The sequence below is a fragment of the Cylas formicarius genome, unplaced genomic scaffold, assembly GCF_029955315.1.
Source record: "Cylas formicarius isolate icCylForm1 unplaced genomic scaffold, icCylForm1.1 PGA_scaffold_8__14_contigs__length_24414737, whole genome shotgun sequence".
NCBI lineage: Eukaryota > Metazoa > Arthropoda > Insecta > Coleoptera > Brentidae > Cylas > Cylas formicarius.
Genome location: NW_026844361.1, coordinates 23,023,438 through 23,042,136, shown reverse-complemented (window position 1 = coordinate 23,042,136; position 18,699 = coordinate 23,023,438). Strand labels below are relative to the sequence as shown.

At 40.7% G+C, this 18,699-nt stretch overlaps 4 protein-coding genes across 11 annotated transcripts in view; 2 read left to right on the top strand and 2 right to left on the bottom strand.

The window, feature by feature from the left end:
• The window catches only part of LOC132706103 (uncharacterized), a 39,374-nt gene extending 34,086 nt beyond the window's left edge, over positions 1 to 5,288 (top strand). Inside the window, exons 2-5 of the mRNA XM_060677211.1 lie at positions 738 to 861; positions 1,203 to 1,441; positions 3,330 to 3,463; positions 4,433 to 5,288. Of these exons, the coding sequence (XP_060533194.1) occupies positions 738 to 861; positions 1,203 to 1,441; positions 3,330 to 3,463; positions 4,433 to 4,774 (839 nt within the window). The 3' untranslated portion in view covers positions 4,775 to 5,288. The remainder of the gene's footprint in view (positions 1 to 737; positions 862 to 1,202; positions 1,442 to 3,329; positions 3,464 to 4,432) is intronic.
• A 355-nt stretch (positions 5,289 to 5,643) lies between these two features.
• On the top strand, positions 5,644 to 12,056 carry LOC132706511 (uncharacterized). Of its 5 annotated transcripts, XM_060677866.1 has the most exons (10): positions 5,644 to 5,856; positions 5,912 to 6,151; positions 6,201 to 6,700; positions 6,757 to 6,849; positions 6,903 to 7,136; positions 7,189 to 7,419; positions 9,297 to 9,483; positions 9,547 to 9,761; positions 11,657 to 11,821; positions 11,884 to 12,056. In XM_060677866.1, exons 1-10 carry the CDS (start codon positions 5,737 to 5,739, stop codon positions 11,999 to 12,001), a joined length of 2,103 nt encoding a protein of 700 aa, XP_060533849.1. In that variant the 5' UTR covers positions 5,644 to 5,736; the 3' UTR covers positions 12,002 to 12,056. The 5 variants fall into 5 exon arrangements, with proteins under 5 accessions (XP_060533849.1, XP_060533848.1, XP_060533852.1 ...); XM_060677865.1 differs by having other exon boundaries at positions 9,297 to 9,761; XM_060677869.1 differs by having other exon boundaries at positions 5,718 to 5,838; positions 5,900 to 6,151; positions 9,297 to 9,761.
• Positions 12,021 to 13,526, bottom strand: LOC132706513 (keratin, type II cytoskeletal 3-like). 2 transcript variants are annotated; one of them, XM_060677873.1, is made up of 2 exons: positions 13,197 to 13,526; positions 12,021 to 12,506 (listed from the first exon to the last, which is right to left on the bottom strand). In XM_060677873.1, exons 1-2 carry the CDS (start codon positions 13,212 to 13,214, stop codon positions 12,159 to 12,161), a joined length of 366 nt encoding a protein of 121 aa, XP_060533856.1. In that variant the 5' UTR covers positions 13,215 to 13,526; the 3' UTR covers positions 12,021 to 12,158. The 2 variants fall into 2 exon arrangements, with proteins under 2 accessions (XP_060533856.1, XP_060533857.1); XM_060677874.1 differs by having other exon boundaries at positions 12,035 to 12,494; positions 13,197 to 13,500.
• Positions 13,527 to 13,603: 77 nt separating this feature from the next.
• LOC132706512 (uncharacterized) lies at positions 13,604 to 17,426 on the bottom strand. Of its 3 annotated transcripts, none has more exons than XM_060677870.1 (4): positions 17,141 to 17,426; positions 15,765 to 16,133; positions 15,574 to 15,707; positions 13,604 to 14,541 (listed from the first exon to the last, which is right to left on the bottom strand). In XM_060677870.1, exons 1-4 carry the CDS (start codon positions 17,214 to 17,216, stop codon positions 14,209 to 14,211), a joined length of 912 nt encoding a protein of 303 aa, XP_060533853.1. In that variant the 5' UTR covers positions 17,217 to 17,426; the 3' UTR covers positions 13,604 to 14,208. The 3 variants fall into 3 exon arrangements, with proteins under 3 accessions (XP_060533853.1, XP_060533854.1, XP_060533855.1); XM_060677871.1 differs by lacking the exon at positions 17,141 to 17,426 and adding an exon at positions 16,193 to 16,323; XM_060677872.1 differs by lacking the exon at positions 17,141 to 17,426 and adding an exon at positions 16,186 to 16,260.
• Positions 17,427 to 18,699: the final 1,273 nt, after the last annotated feature.

Here is an 18,699-nt window from a genome sequence, read left to right as displayed (position 1 = left end):
AATAAATATTATTCTGTGATGATACTTTGTTCTCCGGTTTTCTCTAAATAAAAACCGGAGCTCAGCTATTCCTCCCAACACTTAGCTTAAATTAAAAAAAAAAAGTAATTTTTCCTCGACGCTCGTCCCTACAACAACGAGTGAAAATTACGAACGTGAGAGTGTAACGTGGTCTCATGGCCGATTTAACCGATCGGGATCGTTTTCGGTTAGTTTCTGTGAATTAGAAGGCCTATTGCGACCAATTCCTTTCCACCCACTGGAAAACTGTAAACTTTGACGGGAACGGGGAGGGGAAAGCGGCTTTTTCTCCCAGTTCGGAGGCCTTGTTTCTTAATAATTCACGTTGCCCGCCCCCCGGGAAAATATTCCTCTTCGACGGACGCCCCGGGAGTCGTAGCGGGAATTCCGCGAGTCTTAAAAGAAGGCGGACATAAAAACGAACGTAGACGGAATTTTATCCGTATTTAAAATTGCCGTCCCCATCCGGATAAAAAAAAGAGTTCGCGTTACTCCCGCTCTCGACTTCTGTTTGGTAAGCGTCGGACGCGAGAAACAATGAATCCAAATTAGCCTGTCAGGAGCCGCCGTCCGCGTCCGGTCGAACTTTATGAAAAGCTGCCCCCACTCCATTCATCATCGCCCACGGAATTGGTCGGACACTCGTCCCTAAACTTTTGAAACATTTCCCTCATATTTTCCATACCCCTCGTCACGCACTTTGTCTCTTTTTTCAGTACACGAGGGCCAAAGCTTCCGACTAACCAACATGACGGCGCCTCCGTTGCAAGATCCGCGCAAAGACATGCCGCTCCACTGCCGGTTCGACCTCGGCGGCGAAGAACTATATGCCGTCAAATGGTAAGTCGAAAAAAGGTTAAGACCGAAAACTCCCACAGATGTGGCGCCATCTCCTCGATTCGGCGGATTTACAATTACAAACGTTATTGATTCTGAGTAATCCTGGTAATTTTTCCTTTTCTCGACGTACCTCTGGCCTAAAATGTTAAGCAGCAAAATTACGCCAACATACCCTGTAATTGTCATAAAGCTCTTCGCGAAATATGTGAAGTAATAATGCATGAATCTATCGAGAACTATGGGTTTATGGTCTGAACTTCAACAACAATGTCAATTCTTATCTCAGCTTTCGTCAAATGTCTCAGTCATGAAAGCGTCTGATTCGGAATTTTTTGAAACAGGTACAAAGACGATCAAGAATTCTTCCGATACACGCCGAGTTTCACCGACAGCTATACACGGTATCCGGTGCCAGGAGTCCTCGTTGATACCAAGAGGTCAAGGTGCGACCGTACTAAATGCGACCTCCTGCTCACCGACCTCGCGAGGCCGTACAGTTCCGGAGCGTACAGGTGCGAGGTTTCGAGTGAGGCGCCCGCCTTCAGACTCGCCTCGCAGACCCAGAACGTCACTGTCGCAGGTTAGCTTGTTACATCGTAACCAAAAAGGATAGACTAAGCTCTATAACCACAGTTCGGGCACTCTACTACACCTGCTCCGGCTTTCAGGAGAGAACAGCACAGTATATCGACTTGACGGCAGTTATTAGTTGCCAAACAATCGAACGCAGGGCAGTGACGTAGTAGTTTTTCGTAAAATTTTTAAGTTGTTTTAAATTCCAATAATTACAAGATATTTTTGATTGTGGTTTGCTCATTATTTTACCAGCCACAAACTTATAGACCTTTTAGTCATCTATGCAGATATTTTCCTAAATTGTCTGTTTTGGGCTTATATTGGTGAATAAGAATATCACTATCAAACAGCAATTTTAAATTTGAAACAAATGAGTTACATGAAGAAAGAAATAAAACGTCTTTATGTATTATGTTTCTTTTTATATCATTTTATAATTGTTACTGTAGCATTAGTAAATTTCCTATTTGACTCTTGTATTGTGAAATGAGTACCAGACCTCCTGTATCCGTTAAAATAAATGTAATTTCAACCCACTAGCATTATAAGTAAGTAATAACTAACCAAAACTAAGAAGCCCAAATAAAAAAAAACTTAATTATTAAAACAAAATATTTCATTCAAGATAAACAATTCCTTCCCTGATTTATCTTCGCAGCGTCAGGCGAATATTACAAACGTAAAGACGCAGGGATGGAGTGCCCGAGCTATGTGTTAGATTCGGATGCGTTATTACGTCACGTGCTAACGAATTTACTTTGGGATTATGCAACCAATTCGACACTTGTATTATTTATGTTTCCTGGCATACTCTTCGCAAAGCCTTGGACTAATTTAGCTCTAACGTCTCGGCGTATTGACAGGTCAATACAAATGTTTTACCGCCAAGAACGGGAAAGATTAGTTTAGATTTTAAAAATGTCGTGCGCGGGTCGAATATCCAATTAAACGATTGGGCGAACAAAAACAAGCTTTAAATGGCGCAGCACAAGATTTCTGAACTCTAATTTCCGCGACGGTTCCGATTCGCCATTTTTTTTTTTCGCCGGAGCGCGGCAGTTTCCCATTATCCGAGCAGGCTCGGTCGTTTTCTTGAAAAACCGGGCCGATACACACGGCGCGCGAGAAAGTCATCAGTTTTTTGCCGAGCATCCCGGCCACGTAATTAATTAAAACCCGAAATTGCTTTTCCATTAGTCTCGAAACTGTCCGAGCTAAGGTCTGTATGTAATCGATAACGACAGTCCCGTATAGAATCAAGTAAGCCGGAAGCAAAGTATATTTCATTGATATAATTTTCGCCGAAGAAATTTTGAATCCTCTGCCATTTCTGTCCTTGTCCTTCATAATGATGAATACTCACTAACCAACCAGCACTGAACTCTGACATCTTCAAAATATTTTGTGATTACGGTTCCAACTGACTACCGACTGACTGTATACCGGCGAAAGGTCGCGCGAACACAGAAAGACCACTAAATCAGCAATAAACTGATAAATCATAATCAAAAAACTATAGGAATATCACAGACTACTAAATATTTGTTGTTATCAATATACCTTCCAAAAACAAATTATGGGCAAGACGTCTAGAACCATTCGGCCATTGCCTACATTTGTTTTTGGTTACCGATCGACACAGATACTATAACTCATTGTACTCCGTGATTCTGAAATTAGGTTGAACGTAACTAGTTATTCCACACATTAAACTGCTCAAAACGATGTTGAACCACTGTTTCATTAAAATTTAGAAACAAAGCAAAATGTAAAAAATCCCAAAAGCAATCAAGCGCGTCTAGAATATGACCAGTGTGTTAGCGCGGAAATATAAAGGCTTGTATACATCCCATAGAATCAAGCGAGGTATATAAATGTATTGTTTGTTTCAGCCATTCCTGATGAATACCCGGCCATTGAAGATGTCCGCAATTCATATGTTACGGGCGAGCTTTTGTACGCCACGTGCACCTCAGGCCCGGGAGATCCGAAACCTAATTTAAAGTTTTACGTAAATAAACAGGCCGTAAGTAATTAGCAAGCGAGTTTTATCCGTGAGCGTATTTTTGCGGACGCTCGCCAGATAGTGACGTCACCTCCGCGCGCCCCATAAATCTTCGCGGAGTAAATCCCCGCGCAAATTGAACCGATCATTATCCGGGGCCCGTCCAGCATTTTAAACATCCACCTCATTCCGCATTCGTCCGGCCCCAGCGCATAATTTTTCACTCTCCGACGACGTCAAGGATCAATCCGATGATGTCGGAGGTAATTTAACGTCGACGGGCGTCGGCGGTTTACAAATTCGACCCGTATTTACCACTTGCACTTTTGTTTCTAGCCAACGCGCACAGAACACTTCTTCTTCTTTCCAATTTGCGTAACGTTAGGCAAGTTTCTAAGGACACGCACCTATTGCCGATATCCGTCGAGGATTTTTTTTGAATTTCAGCTACTTACCGACATGTATACTATGATCACATTTCACCAAAAAAGTATACACTCGTTCCAAATTTATCTATGGACCACTAACTGACTAACCAAAACAGCTACCCTTTCTTCCGCCACGGACCATCCGGGTGAATAACGGACACAGCGGACTTACAACGCTTAAATATACACGATAGATAGAACCAAACTGATGCCAAAATATTTTTACCGAAAACAACGGCTTAATTCCAAAGAAAAAAACGGCTGCCCTCGCTTCTGCCACGGACCAAACGGTCTCCAACCGGCGTGAATAACAAAAACAGAGAAACCGTATGACACAAATACACTCAGACAAGAAGTGTGCTCACTAATAACAATTTCAACGTAAAACAGACCGATAACAATTACTTTTAACTGATTACTACGGATTCTGTAGGTTGCGGTTGCTTCCCACAGACATGGCGGACAAGTCGTGGCGCATGCGCCGACAGCATTTAGTTGTCAATGTCAATCTAATGTCTGTGTTCTAGCAAAACTTTTTGTATAACTTTTGACGTTTCCACAGGTTCCGCATGTCAGCGAAAAAGTGGTGAAAGTACCGGGCGACGAAACGAACGGACGGGTTAAGTTACAAAAGGCCACAATACAGTTGCATTTGCTGCTCGATAAGAAAACAATCCCGTCGCTGACCGGTACGTCGCTGGAAATTTCGTGCATCTCGTCGACGGAAGGCATAAGTCCGCTGCTTTCGCCCCCGCTCGCCTCCAGCAAGAACGTCATGATTATCAATCCGAATCAGAACGTAAATAACCAAAAGTTCCACTGGCCCCAGAGTTCTGCCCGCACGCTCTTGTCAACGTTCTTTGGCCACGTGTTACTGCCGATTGTCGTAGCGATTTGCTGCTAAAACTCCGAAGGAATCTGTTCGGGAGTCGGGGGTGGGCGATATTTTTTGTAAAAAAAAAGTCATATCACACACATACACACACGGAAAAACTTCTTTTTTAGATTGAATGTATTAAATTCGTATAGGCCACAGAATACTGACGTTACCATAGACCAAAGAATCGAGGATGTGATAATTGTAAATTTTCGCGCGAGTGAACTATTGAATGCCGCTGACAGGTGCCAAAGAGAAAACGGATCATGTAATCTGTGAAACTGGTTTTTAAAAATGTTTATCAAAGTTTTTAAGAGGTGTATAATGTGTTGCCTGCGTTTTTATTAGCGGTTTTGTCGTATTTTAATGTATTTTCGAATTTTTAGGATAAAGGAAACCGGTACCGCACTTTATCTCTTTCTGCATCAGAAAATGTAAATGTTTAGCAATAAAATAGCACTCTATAAATTGTTTAATATAACTTTAATGATATGGATGACGTATTAAACCCAATACTCAATTGTAACGAACCTGCACCACTAATAAATTAATATGAAATATTTGCAAGTTTCTTTTCCTTTCCATCTTTTATCAATGAATCGATGACTGGTGAAAACGATTCATAAGAATTTGCTGAAAAAAATAAAACCCGAAAGTATCGAAAAGGAAGCCTTTAATGAGACAATCGGCGGGTTTATTTAGAATATACGAGTAGGACCTCCCCCACAGCATAAAAAAATCAAGATTAAGTATTCTTTATTAGCTAGAGACGCATTTTTTATTGAATTCGAAGCCACAAAAAACTTTATTGGGACGCTTGAATGTGAAGCAAAAATAATGTGAATCCTGCTATTCACTATTCCGTGCACTGAACGTGACATCCGTGAACCCTGCCTTTGACAACGATTGGTATTTATTTTGAGGTTTGGTTTGCAAAATAGTTTTTGGTTTCGGTTCAACAATTAATTAACTTATTAATTTAGAAAAAAATGGAAATAGCGGAGGTGCAAAAAAAATGCGATCTGTGCTACCAAATAAATTTAACATGTAGCGTTTATTTGGACGGCCGTCCGATGGAAATGTTGGAAACTGTTGTGAGCGATTTTTTCGTTAAGTTTCGCAAAATTAATACGCCTATAATTTTAACTGTAGGATAACCCGTAGGACAAAGATTTTTTTCGCCATTCCGAGATCTGCCAAACTTGCGACGATGTGCTCCGGAGCTCATTCAATTTCAAGACGAAGTATTTGCAAAACAGGGATGAATCAGACGACTCCACGTTTCAGATTAAACCTGGCCAAGCATTTTGTAGGATATGTTCGACGACCATTAACCATAACGAATGCAAAGATTTGCTGCTTTCTGATGGCATCGGTATGATTGAAGCTTGTCTTCCAGGCCTGGTATGTACACAGTTGACATATTTTCGCGTAATTAATTAAAAAATTGTAGAAGTTTGCCCAAGGACTGTTTGTCTGTGCAGATTGTCAAAGTAGTGTGCAGCTGTACCAACACTTTTTGTCACTGTGTCTGGAAGCATTTCCACGGTCAAAGAAACGTCTTGGGAGGCGTTTCGTGAGGCGCAGAAAAAAAAATAACACAGATCGCCAGGTAAAAAGTAAAAAAATGAGAACTAGGTCTATGAAAAGTTGGACTAGTGACGATAGTGTGTCGAGTGATTGTGCGTGGCCCAAGAAGTGCAGTTTGAACAGTGACACGGATTTAACTGAGGATGAGGGCTCAAGGGCTTGCTTCCAGTGTATGTATTGCTCATTTACCTGCCTTTCCGAATGGAGCATGTTGAAACATGTGAGGTTGCACTACGACAGCGATGCAGAGCTGTATTCATGCAGTTATTGCGATTATTCAACCATCCGCCTTAAGCAGATCGAGAGGCATCAACGAAAACACAATACAGTACCGAACAGTACTGAACCAACGGAACCTGAGAGGTATGAGGGTTGAGTTGCCCACTGCTTAAGATGTGTTTTGGAATGCGATATTTTAGGATTGAATCTCCCCAACCGACGCACCACTGCCCCCTTTGCCCTTTCGAGTTTGTTGAGATTGAGGACTACCTGCAACACGCTTGCACAAATAAGTACTTTTCGACCTGCGACGTGCAAACAAGATGGTGTCGGCACTTATTTTTAGGTCAAACAATGAGGGAATGAAAAAATCTTGGAGGGGGCTCGACGCAGGTGGTCACTTTGGGGACGGGATGTTGAAAATATTGACTTCCATCGAAAGCGGGTCACCCTCGGCGCCCCATACATGTCCGGCCTGCAGGGAGCGATGCCTGACTGAGCAACACTTTAAGATACATTTGAACTACTGTGATAAATTGTATAGGTGCAATTTGTGCTCATACAAGGGCGTGAAGAGCCAGTAAGTTAATCGATATACAAGGCGATTCTTGAAGCCTTAACTATTTTCTTAGTGAGCTGGAGATTCACAGCTGGTCGATCCACGGATTCGTCCCGCTGGTATGCAAGTACTGCACCTACAATACCGGGATGGTGGAGAACTATGAGGCGCACATCCTGTTTGCGCACAAGGAAAGTACCATCAGCGATATATTCGAACCTGAGGATGATCCTGTGCCGGGTCTTTCCACGATGCACCTTGGGCAACCCCAAGTGGTAGTCGACTTGGACTCGCTGGAGTCACGGTAAGTGACTCATAGATATAAATAAATGGGATGGGCGAGCAAAAAAGGAATCAACTGTTTTTTTTTTTATCTACATTACCTGTTATTGAAATAAAAGTTGAGTATCAAATCAATATTGGCACCGAACATACCTAAGTGAAAGTATACACCAAGAAAAATCATAAACTAAAACGAAATAAATAACAATAATTAAAATAGTAATGCAAATCGCAAATTTCGCAGTAACTCTATTGATGGGGCTTTGAACTGTCCGGTAATCATGGTTAATAATAACAAGCCCACTTTCAAAAGCAAAACCACTCAAAAACTTGTATTCTTTGTAATATCCATGTCACTCTAAAATTGTAGTTAGAAAAAAATTGGTGAGGTTAGTGTAAATGGTATTAATATGTCCGGTAAATTAAACTAAATTCTTCAAATATCTAAAAAATACTCTTTAGGTTTGCCTCCACATTGAAGTAAATATCTCAAAAACTGACGAAAAATGTCAATCTCATCACCAAAAAAATTTTTAATGTAATTTATGATATATTATATTTATGATCTTTAATCATTTTTTATACGTTCTGTATCTACTTGTTAAAAGTGGACTGACAAAGTAACTCTACAGATGGTACATTCAAACTAACTGAAGCTAACAATTTTTAATCATCAAAATTGAGGATTTAATAGCTTGTACGCATACAATACCCCAAAACTAAATAAAGGGGGTAAAGGGCTTTCAATCACCCCGTAACTCCAACCCCACTTTTAAAAGCACGACCAGTTAAAAAATTGTATTGTGCGCCCTTCAAAATATCCATAGCACTTTAAAATTGAAGTAAATGCCGTAAAAAACGAAAATAATACGGAGGTTAGTGAAAACGATATTAATATGTCTAGTAAATTAAACCAAATTCTTCAAATATCTAAAAAAATACTCTTTAGGTTTGGCTCCGTGTTGAAATAAATATCGCAAAAGCTGACGGAAAATCTCGATCTCAAAAAAATCTTGAATGTGTTGCATTTATGAACTTTAATACTTATTTTTGCATGCCATATATACTTGTTTGAGTCAGATTGTACAGGGTGTTTTGTAAGTAAGCGGACATGGACATGGTTAGTTGAGTGGTTTGTAAAATAAAGCTTTGAAAGTACATATTCTGTGCAAAAATATCTTGACGCAGCGTTTTTTGTTTGTTGTGGAATAGACGCCCATTTGATAAATTGGTTAAGGCTTTCGCGGCCCGTTGATAAGCTATTATATTCATTCGGGTTTAAAGGCCGTCGTCGATTGGCATTACTTCCTAACGTTTCGCTAGCACGAGTGGCGAGCTTCTTCAGAGGTCCTTCCATCTCCGATGTTGGACGTAGACTCACGATTTCTCCTGCGCAGGTTGTATTTATGCCGATTGGTGGAGGGCGGGGCTTGTTCCGCTTCGGTTGGTCTCGGGATATCGATCGGTACTGCTCGGGCGTTCCTAAGGATCGGGTTCCAGATTTGGTTGAGTCTAAGGGTCTCCTCCTTTCGGTTGAAATTGTGTGGGTGTTTTTGAATCTCAATGGCTTCCCTGACTAATCTGTTGTGATAGCCGTTGACCGATGCTAGTAACTAGCTAGGAACGCCCGAGCAGTACCGATCGATATCCCGAGACCAACCGAAGCGGAACAAGCCCCGCCCTCCACCAATCGGCATAAATACAACCTGCGCAGGAGAAATCGTCAGTCTACGTCCAACATCGGAGATGGAAGGACCTCTGAAGAAGCTCGTCACTCGTGCTAGCGAAACGTTAGGAAGTAATGCCAATCGACGACGGCCTTTAAACCCGAATGAAGATAATAGCTTAGACGCCCATTTAAAAATGAAATAAAACATTTTGGTTGGTATATCGATCAAGAGGCGGGCCCGGCCACGACGCGGTCGTGGTGGCCGCGGACGGTCTCGCGCCGCCAGCTTGCGAAACGATCGAAATCGCCGAGAGTGAATCGGATAGCGAGTTCATCGAGACGTCGCTGAAGGAGAGCCAGCGGAGGGACGCGGAAAACGCGGTTGTCGCTCCACTTAACGCGACCGAGGTGCGCGTGGTAAGCGAGCTGGAAGCGTCCGAGCTGATGTTGAGGGGCGTGCCACTCATCAAACATACGCAGCTCAACATCGTCGCGACGAATGGCGGTTATAGCGGCGCTCAGGTGTCGGCCACCCGATGCAAAGATGGCTACTTCCGCTCCTCGGACCAGCTCAAACTTAAGCGACACCCGGGAGGCCATCCCAAACGCAGACCCGTTACATCGGTCGACCCGAAGGATGCGACCGGGTGGAAGGATTCCGCCAACCGCTTGGACGTGTCGAAAAAAGACACCAGGTACTTATACCCTCTCATATTGAGACACGTACGTTGAAAAATAAAAACTAGACAAAGATAACATCTAACAAGATAAAAATAAATATAAATCAACAATGGACCAATGGTGCTGTGTCTTCAATGATTCAACCTTTCTCGTAAGGGTATGTTTTTATTTAAAAAAAATATATATATAATTTGATACAGGGTGATGCATAGGATTTTTTAATTCTTCAAAGAAACCTCCACAGGCTACTGTAATACCTTTTACAAAACTTCTGGATTCCTCCTGCGTCGGTTTCAGTCAAGCTCCGAAGAAGCCAACAGGATGATAGGCGAAACGTCAGCAATTTCGACGCAGGAGGAATCCAGAAGTTTCGTAAAAGGCATAGGGTTTTTTTTTGCGAGTGAAAATTATTTTTACCGAATATTCTACCGAAAAATTATTGTTTGCATTGTTTTCTCTAAAATAAATTGCATTTTTAAAATCGTTTTGTGTAAAAAGTTAAGTAATTGTAATTCACGGTTGAATATTAAAAACGAGCATTAAACGACGTGAACAAAAGTCAATAACGCTACGAAAAGCTGCGAGCTAAATGGTTACTCGTTATACTAGGTGGTTTAAATTACAATCGAGGAACTTCAACAGCATATTCTGCAGATAAAAATAAATTTTTCGTATAAACTTATGTCTTAACATAACATACAGGGTGTTAAAATATTGCAAAAAAATCCCTATTGGTAAAAAATCTCATTTAAATTTTGCTCTCAAACTTCGTTCGTATTATTACTACTCAAAGACAACCTTATAGTATAAATAAACATGCATTTGCTTAACCATTACTTGATGTATCGCAACTCTAAATAAAAATAGTTTCTTCAGTTTTCAGAGAGAAAAAAATTGTCTACTTAAATTAACTAAAACTCTCTTACCAAGTTTGAAATCAAAATCTAAAAACAATAAAAAAAACTGTTTTTTTTCGCTGAATACGATATTAAGTTTCTACATTATAATTGGGACCCCCGCATAGAGCTATGCTGATAATCGAGAAACTTTAACAATAATAATTATAAGCAGAAGAGCGTCCAGTTTCTTAAGGAGTAGTTAAATTCTCGCCTGCGCAAAATAAATTTTACCTCTATGGGCACAATAACCGCAAACAAATAGAAAAACATACATTTAACGCCAACAGTTACCCTGTAGCATTAGATAATATGACCTAAAATATTTATGTAGTTATATGTGCATATATATAAATATCCTTTTGATAATTATTCTTTTCTTGCAAACTTAGTCTTAAAAATGACGTAATTACTATTACAGATAAAATATTCAACAAAAACAAAACAGTTCTACAAAACAACAACAACAAACAAACAAAAAAGTTATTAATTTCGGGTTTTTACATTATATTGGGGTCCACCTATTTTTATCTTTATTCCTAAATTTAGAACACAAGCATTCGAAGTTTGAATCGACTTTGAGCCCGCTAAAACGGACAAATCATTTACCCATAACTTATATAAAGTAACGTATAAATTGCGGTAAAGTTCCCATCCCAACCTTCAATAATTATTAAATATAAAAAAAATCCACAGATAAACGAGTTTAGGTTAGTTTAACAATTTCCACCTGGTGACGTTTAATGCACAGGGCGTTTCGTGTGACGTCATAGTTAAAGAGCACTGGGTGAACTTGATATTATTTTTACCATGAAAAATATTTATCAGGTAGACTTTGGTAGGTCATTAAAAAAGGATGTATGATGTTTTACTTCAAATTTAAATTTTATGCGCAGGGTCTTAGATTTGTCAATCTTATCTATCCTTTTTAAATTCCGGTTACTAAAAGCACATTTACAAAAAACTTTCGTGGGCTCAGCTATGGGTGGTGCAACCTGAATTCCTTTTTCCAGTGCTCCGCCCAAAACTAAGACGCGAAACCGGTACCGCCCTTTAATGAAGGGACTCGGCCAGAAAGCGTTCCGTTTGTTTACCAAAACTGTGTCCAAACAGTTCGCGGAACTGTATCCGGGCCTTAAGAGCGTTGATATGTTCCAATTGGTGTCAAAGACGTGGAGGTAATCGGGAGAGGGGTGAGCGCGAGCGAAAACCCGATAACCGTTTATTTCTGCCCCCGCAGGAACCTCGGCGACAAGGAACGTCTCAGGTTCTATGAGGAGGCGCGGATAGAAGACGCGCTGCTAAAAAGGGAGCGCAAGGAAGCGGCGCAAACCGCAAACGAAGGAGTGCACAGTTGAGGGAGGGGGTTTATTTGCTTTGTCGATTATTATTATTAACATATTTATTTAAGTTTTGGTTGGTTTTATTCACGGATGGACGGTATTATTTTTACGAATAAAAAAAACGCCGCGAGCGAACGAAAACCTTTATTACGATCTAAAACGCGGCAGTTTGCTATTTTCCCCAGCCTTTCCCCCCACCGAATCCACCGCCAAAGCCCCCACCAAAACCGCCACCGAATCCGCCTCCAAAACCGCCTCCAAATCCTCCGCCGTAACCGCCTCCGAATCCCCCGCCATAACCTCCTCCGTAACCGCCGCCGTGATGTCCCCCGTGGTACCCGCCGTGATGCCCACCGTACCCCGTGTAGACCTTCTTAACGACTATGACGGTGGCGCCGCCGCCGTGGCCGTAACCGCCTCCGTATCCGCCCCCGTGGCCATATCCGCCGTGTTTAAAAAAGGTGGGCGCCGAAAGCGCCGATACGATCAGCGAGCAAATTAGCAGCACCTGTGACGTCAACTAGATTTAAAAAAAAAAAAACAACAAAACGCAGAACTGGATTGGTGACATCATCGCTTTGCTTGAGATGCGGAAAATCCGCCAGCCGGAAAATAAAAAAGCATAGGCAGGCAATTGGAACAGCCCCATAATATCATGTAGTTTTAAGAAACCGATGACGTCATTAACGTGGCGATCTTATTACATACATACGAGGTTAGCGCCAAAATATCCCGGCCAGACAGATGCAGCCCAGAATCACGATAAAACTTTGTCTTCTTTTAAATATACATCTTAGTAGGCTGCGAAAAAAAAATGGAGTCTTGCGTCAAATAGTTCTTGATTGACAGCATTTTAAACAAGACGTGTCTGAAAAAATGTCGCAAATAACGAAAATCGAGTCATAAAGTTTTTGACAAAAGAAGGGTTAGCAAATTACTAAGCTTTCTGATACAAGTGGCTGTTTTAGCTCATTGTGCACACAAAAGATTTTTTTTAACGGGATTGACTTGCTAACAAAGAGGGTATTGAAGTTAAGTATTGAAAAATAATAAAAAATTATTACTCTACTTTGTTTCTTTCATGTTCAGGCCGGGAAATTTTGGCGCTGCCCTCGTATATCGTCATCCGTGACATTCGGATGTCAGAAATTAATGTAAGTGGTCTTCGAGAATTTAAAACAATTTAAAAAGAAATATACCGTCAACTTACCTTATAAATCGAGAACATAATAGTCGTAATAACGCCGAAAACCGAAACACTGCGACCTCGAAAGAATTTGATGAATGAAACAGATCCGGGCGCGGAACTTGTATTTATATCTTGATGAAGATGGGTTGTTTCACAGTGTAATGTCAAGGATCTCCGCAATTTTTATGAGATTTGCGCGGAATGACCGGCAGTCGGCGTAATAACGAAACGCTGGAAATTTCGCACAATAATTAGTATGCCGCGGGGCACCAATCGTTCACATCTTTCATATCTTATACAATTCTTGTTTGTTAAACATGATGGGTTATTTGTTCGGCGAGGAATTTTGCGACGACGCTGCGGTAAGACTTATTTCCGTACAGAACGCGATGGGTGAGATAATTAAAAACCACATGATGCTACTTTTTTTTTTAATAACCTCTTAATTGTTATTATACAGCGTTGGCAGACAAATATAGTATTTTTTTTACAAGTTTATACATTATTAGCAACGTTTTTTTTTATTCTGACCTTCCGAGACAACAAATGTCGGTCTAATAATTTTAAAACCACTCTTGATATAAACATGAAAAGTTTGGAAAGTAGTGTTTATATAATACAACCATGCACTAGAAAGTCTTCAGTCGTTACACCCTACAAAATTATCCTGGAGATCCAGAGCGTCGGAAAATATTCAGTACTAACATATCAAAAAATATACATATATCGTGTTTCGTAATTCAACTTTGGCATTTGACTGAAATGGTTAAACGTGTCAGTTTTAAAAACCGCATTTCCTAACCACTGAAAAAAATTGGAACCTAAATTTTTCCACCTGTCAGAATTGTGCACCGCGACGCTTGGCGGCGAAAACTCCCAACGAGATGCACGAGTTTTGACTTCGGCTCCAAGGTGGCGCTTTCGGCGTGTACCGCGTTGATCACCTTTTAGTCTTCATTAAAATAGAAAAGATCACATTTTCTAACACTATATCCTATTGATATGGGCTCGGGGATCCGTTAAGGATTATCTATTAATGTGCGTACGTGAAATAAATGATCGCGCAGCTCCACAAGCGGAACGAGGCGAGAAAATGCGAGGCTCGCGCCCGAGACTTGTCCGAGTACAACTTTTCGTTGTTGACCAGCTGATTCTTGTCCATCAGCATCACGAACTTGTTGGAGGCAAGCGACGAACCGGCGACGTCCGAGGTTGACGCGCACGCCACATCTAACGACGTCGTGTGATTTTTCAGCACCCTCCTGTCGAGCGGTACGCGCATTTGGATGACGTTCCTCACCAATTTGATTCTGTGGTTGACGTAGTGCATCTGAGGTTTCAATTCTTTGACGTACTTCGGCGCTACCTGCAGATCAATTGAGCTATATCAGAGAGAAAAGCAGTTTTTACGTGTCCCTATCAGTGCCACTAACTAATTGCGCTTGTGCAGAAGCGATATTGAACTTTTAAAAGGCCACGTAGAACCTATAGTAACGACAGCCGGTAACGTACCATAACCCTAGTTTTCGTATGACTTTTTTATGATGGCGGTAACCATGGTTACACATGGATTTTCTGTGTGTGTGTGTTTTGTTTTTTGCAACATTTTTGTTCGATTGTAAACTCTCTCGGTGCTACCTTTAAAAGATGTACAATAATTGCAGAGTAGGTATATAGGCTTCATACATTTTGGGTCAAATGGTATGTTAAGGAATAATACCAAATTTTTAATGACTATAGCTGTTCGCAAATGTTAAATTTAATTTCGTTATTTTTTCATCGAAACGAAGGAATGTTATTTTAAATAAATTATCTTCCCAGTACAGACTTTGCATTTATTTAAAATTATTAAAATTTCTTCAGTGGATATTGAAACTTTTTTACACAGTTTCTCGTGTTGAAATAAATTAATTGGTTGACCTAAATCCGTCAATTTATTGAATGACACTGATGTGACAGTACTAAAATCACAAGTCCCTTAAACTTCGGGGAATTTAGGAGATATTTTTAACACGAAAAAAGCTACATGGTAAGTTGTGAGTAATGTGCACATTTCATTAATTTCACCTAGTTCTTTCAAATTGTCGGGAGATGTCGCCACGTTTCTTAATAATTATCAGAACATCGGAGTTTCTACTCTTTAAAAAGCAGTTGTTCATCTCAGATATGCGTCGGAACCCATAACTCACAAAAAGGTTAAAAAAAAAACGTTTCAACAAACGCGAAAAAAAAAAACGTGCAACAGTAAAACACTGATACTGGCAATTACCAATGTGCAAATTTATGGTGCTGCTTTTTCTTTCTAGTATATCAAAATTAAAAAAAAAGCGTTTATGTTTATGTTATTTATTTCAAAAGTCAAGTCGGTCGTTTGAAGCCGCATAATGAACCGACTTACGGCCTCTCCGTTTGCGTAAAACGTCAGCGTTGGTGTGGGGTCGCCCCAGTCAGACGTGCAGACGGCCGTCAGGGTATCTCCCAGGAAATATGAGTTTTGCGAAATTTCAATCTTCGGGGCGGCTTCCGGGAGCACTAAAACCGATAATGTGATTTTAAGAATCGGAGGCTACCGTGGTACAGGCTTTTTACCCGCTACTGAAATGTTCCGAGTTTGCGAGGCGAGCCGGAAAGATGGCGCTTCGCTCGATATTTCGCAACGGTACGCTCCCGCGCTCTCTGGCCGCGTCAAGTTCGTGAGGGTGAGGTCGCAGCGGTGCCGATCGCACGCGGATTTCGTTTTGTCGACGTGAACTCCCGGGATCGGGAATAGAGAATATTTGTTCCCGTAGCCGGGAGAGTAACGGAAAAACTCGTTGTCGTCTTTATACCATTTGACGGCGTATAGTTCCTCGCCGCCCATGTCGAAACGGCAAAGGAGTAGCATGTCGGCCCGTGGGTCCTGCACTGTGGGCGCCGACATATTTGTCAGGCGCAGACCGCGTCCTGGACGCGAAAGCACTGTAATGAGATACTTTAATTTACGGACCCTTTCCTGCAGATTTGTATTCACGCTGTACTATTAGTGGCACTGTTTCAAAAATGAATTTATTAATTAACAGGAATGTTCGTGTTAACCAAACCGAAATCAATGAATATTTTTTGCATACTATAATTTTTCTACGACCGTTAGTTTTTGCGTACATTTTCGCAAAACACGAATACATTCACTGACATGACTGTCAGAATTGACAAACGTCAAAATTCAAAGCGTGGGAAACATCTACGAAAACATCCGATCGCTCCCAAACCCGTGCGGTAAAATCCCGGAAATATCCAAAGTCGATTTTGTTATTACTAAAATGTGTTAGTGCATCAAATGCAATCAGTTCTTGTTTTTATTTGAAATTTAAACTGGTTACTTAAAATTTACGATTAACAAATAATCTTTTGTTTAATAGGCGTACTAATACCTTGTTGAATACACTGTTCAGCAGTTTTTTCGTAGCCATTTTCGAACTTATATCCTCAAAAAAAATCTGGTTCGGCGTCTTATTTTCCTTTGAAGTTAGGCAGGACCAGAGGTTTTCACAAACCTTGTTTTAGTTGTTTGCTTTGTGGTTTGACTGCAGGGGCCATTTTAAACATTATAAAAACGGTATATTGAAAAATACACGAGAAGAAAATGTTTTTAAAAATATTTCTATAAAATTAAAACAACATTTCGGTCACATTTTGAAAAACCCCATATAATTCGTCTTTCGTACTAAAAGGCAGATATGTAAGGATATGTACCCATGGAAGACAGACTGCGTGGGGTGGGAGACTCGCGTTTTCCCATGCCGGAACAAGCGTTAAACATGCAATAATTATATATTCAAAATTTCAATTACAATTCTATTAAAATGTTTGTGAAAGGTTAACCAATATAAGCCAAGAATTTATTTCCTAATACATACTATTATTGTTTTTTAAAAGACGGGATACCTCGAAAAATATTTATTATTTGTCACTAAATCGGTGTTTACCTGTAAAAGTCAGTAAAATACCAAGCAGCGAAAAGCGACGGTCCATGGGGGACCCCATCACCCAATCCGCTATCATTCGCGTGAAGCAAAATCCTTTTTTTTTATATTATAGAGCGCATTACACGGCGAACACTCGATCATTCGCGATTATGTTTACGAATTGCTTTTTGCATCGTGAAATTCCTACATCGAGCGGTAAACAAAAGTGCGGTTTCAAGGAACAATCAGGTTCCGATAGCGACGATATAGTGGGCGTGACCTCCTCCCGTCCGGATTTTAGCCGCAGTTTCCGCTCCGGTCGTCTCCGGGTTCCCGGCAATACTGACGACTCTCTACGCGAAGCTCGCAGTCTCGCGTGCACAATGTGATCTGCTTCCCGGCTCCGGAAACGATTCCTCTCCTTTGATCTACGCGTGGAAATGTTTGTATACCGATATTGCCCCAGGATGTTTCTCAATAATGGCATTCTTCGCGTTTTTCGTCTTTCGCCGACGGTTATTAACGGTCTGCAGGCAAACGTACAATTTTCTGGATTTCAAATTTGCCGCCTCGAACTCACCTGATCGATAATCAAAGCGCGACTGGAATATTTACGGAAATTACAGAGATATTACGCAATCACATTCAAATCTGTCAGTTTTGTTATCTTATTCCGGCATGACTTCAAAGCATTAACACAATTTTACCTTAGTCGGTTGTCTTTCCACAATTACGATTTTGAATTCGAACAGCGCCATCTAGTTTCACGCCATCTTTAGCGTTCGAAACTTCAAATGTGGTGGTTTCTTTCTAACGTAACTTTTACCATTTTGACACATATCATAGAGATGGCGCACGTTATTTAAATGATAAATGTTCCCGGAAAATATGGAAAATGGATTTTTCTGCCCGATATGGTTTCCTTAAAAATTGAGGTCCACCTAGTTCGTCAAACGCACACAGGGGTGAAACAGTATTCATAGCGTTTTGTTGGCAGCACTGTTGGCGGGAAAGATTTTTCGTAGGTTATACTTTTCATATTAACGGTGCTAATAATTAGCCGTACAGTTTATAAGTCTGGTGTTGCATATTCAATGGCGAATAGGCTCTCATATAAGTGGGCCGAGGATATTGCCATTTTAAGGTATATCATTGATAATGATTGTGGACAAATGATCATGACGAACTCCCTGTGGAAGAAAATGGTGGAATTACAAGCGGTACCAAACAGAACATGGCAAAGTTTAAAGAACCGTTTTCGACGGACGATCTCACAGAATTTATACCTGCCGCAATACAATCTATCCCAGCAAGATATTAAATACCTCCAAAGTTCATTTGCAACCATTAGTCAGGAAACAAGAGAATGGTTGAAGAAAGACTTCGCCAGTCAAACTCGTAGAAGAAATCGTACAGCACCTACTCAGGAAGTGTACATAGACCATTTTTCGCTAGACATGCACGGCAGTAGCAGCGCTGACACGGAATGATGGGCCGGTTTCCTTACATATATTTTGGTTTTTTGTTATATTTTTTCAAATAAATATTTATTTTGTTGCAAGACATTAGTTTTACCATAT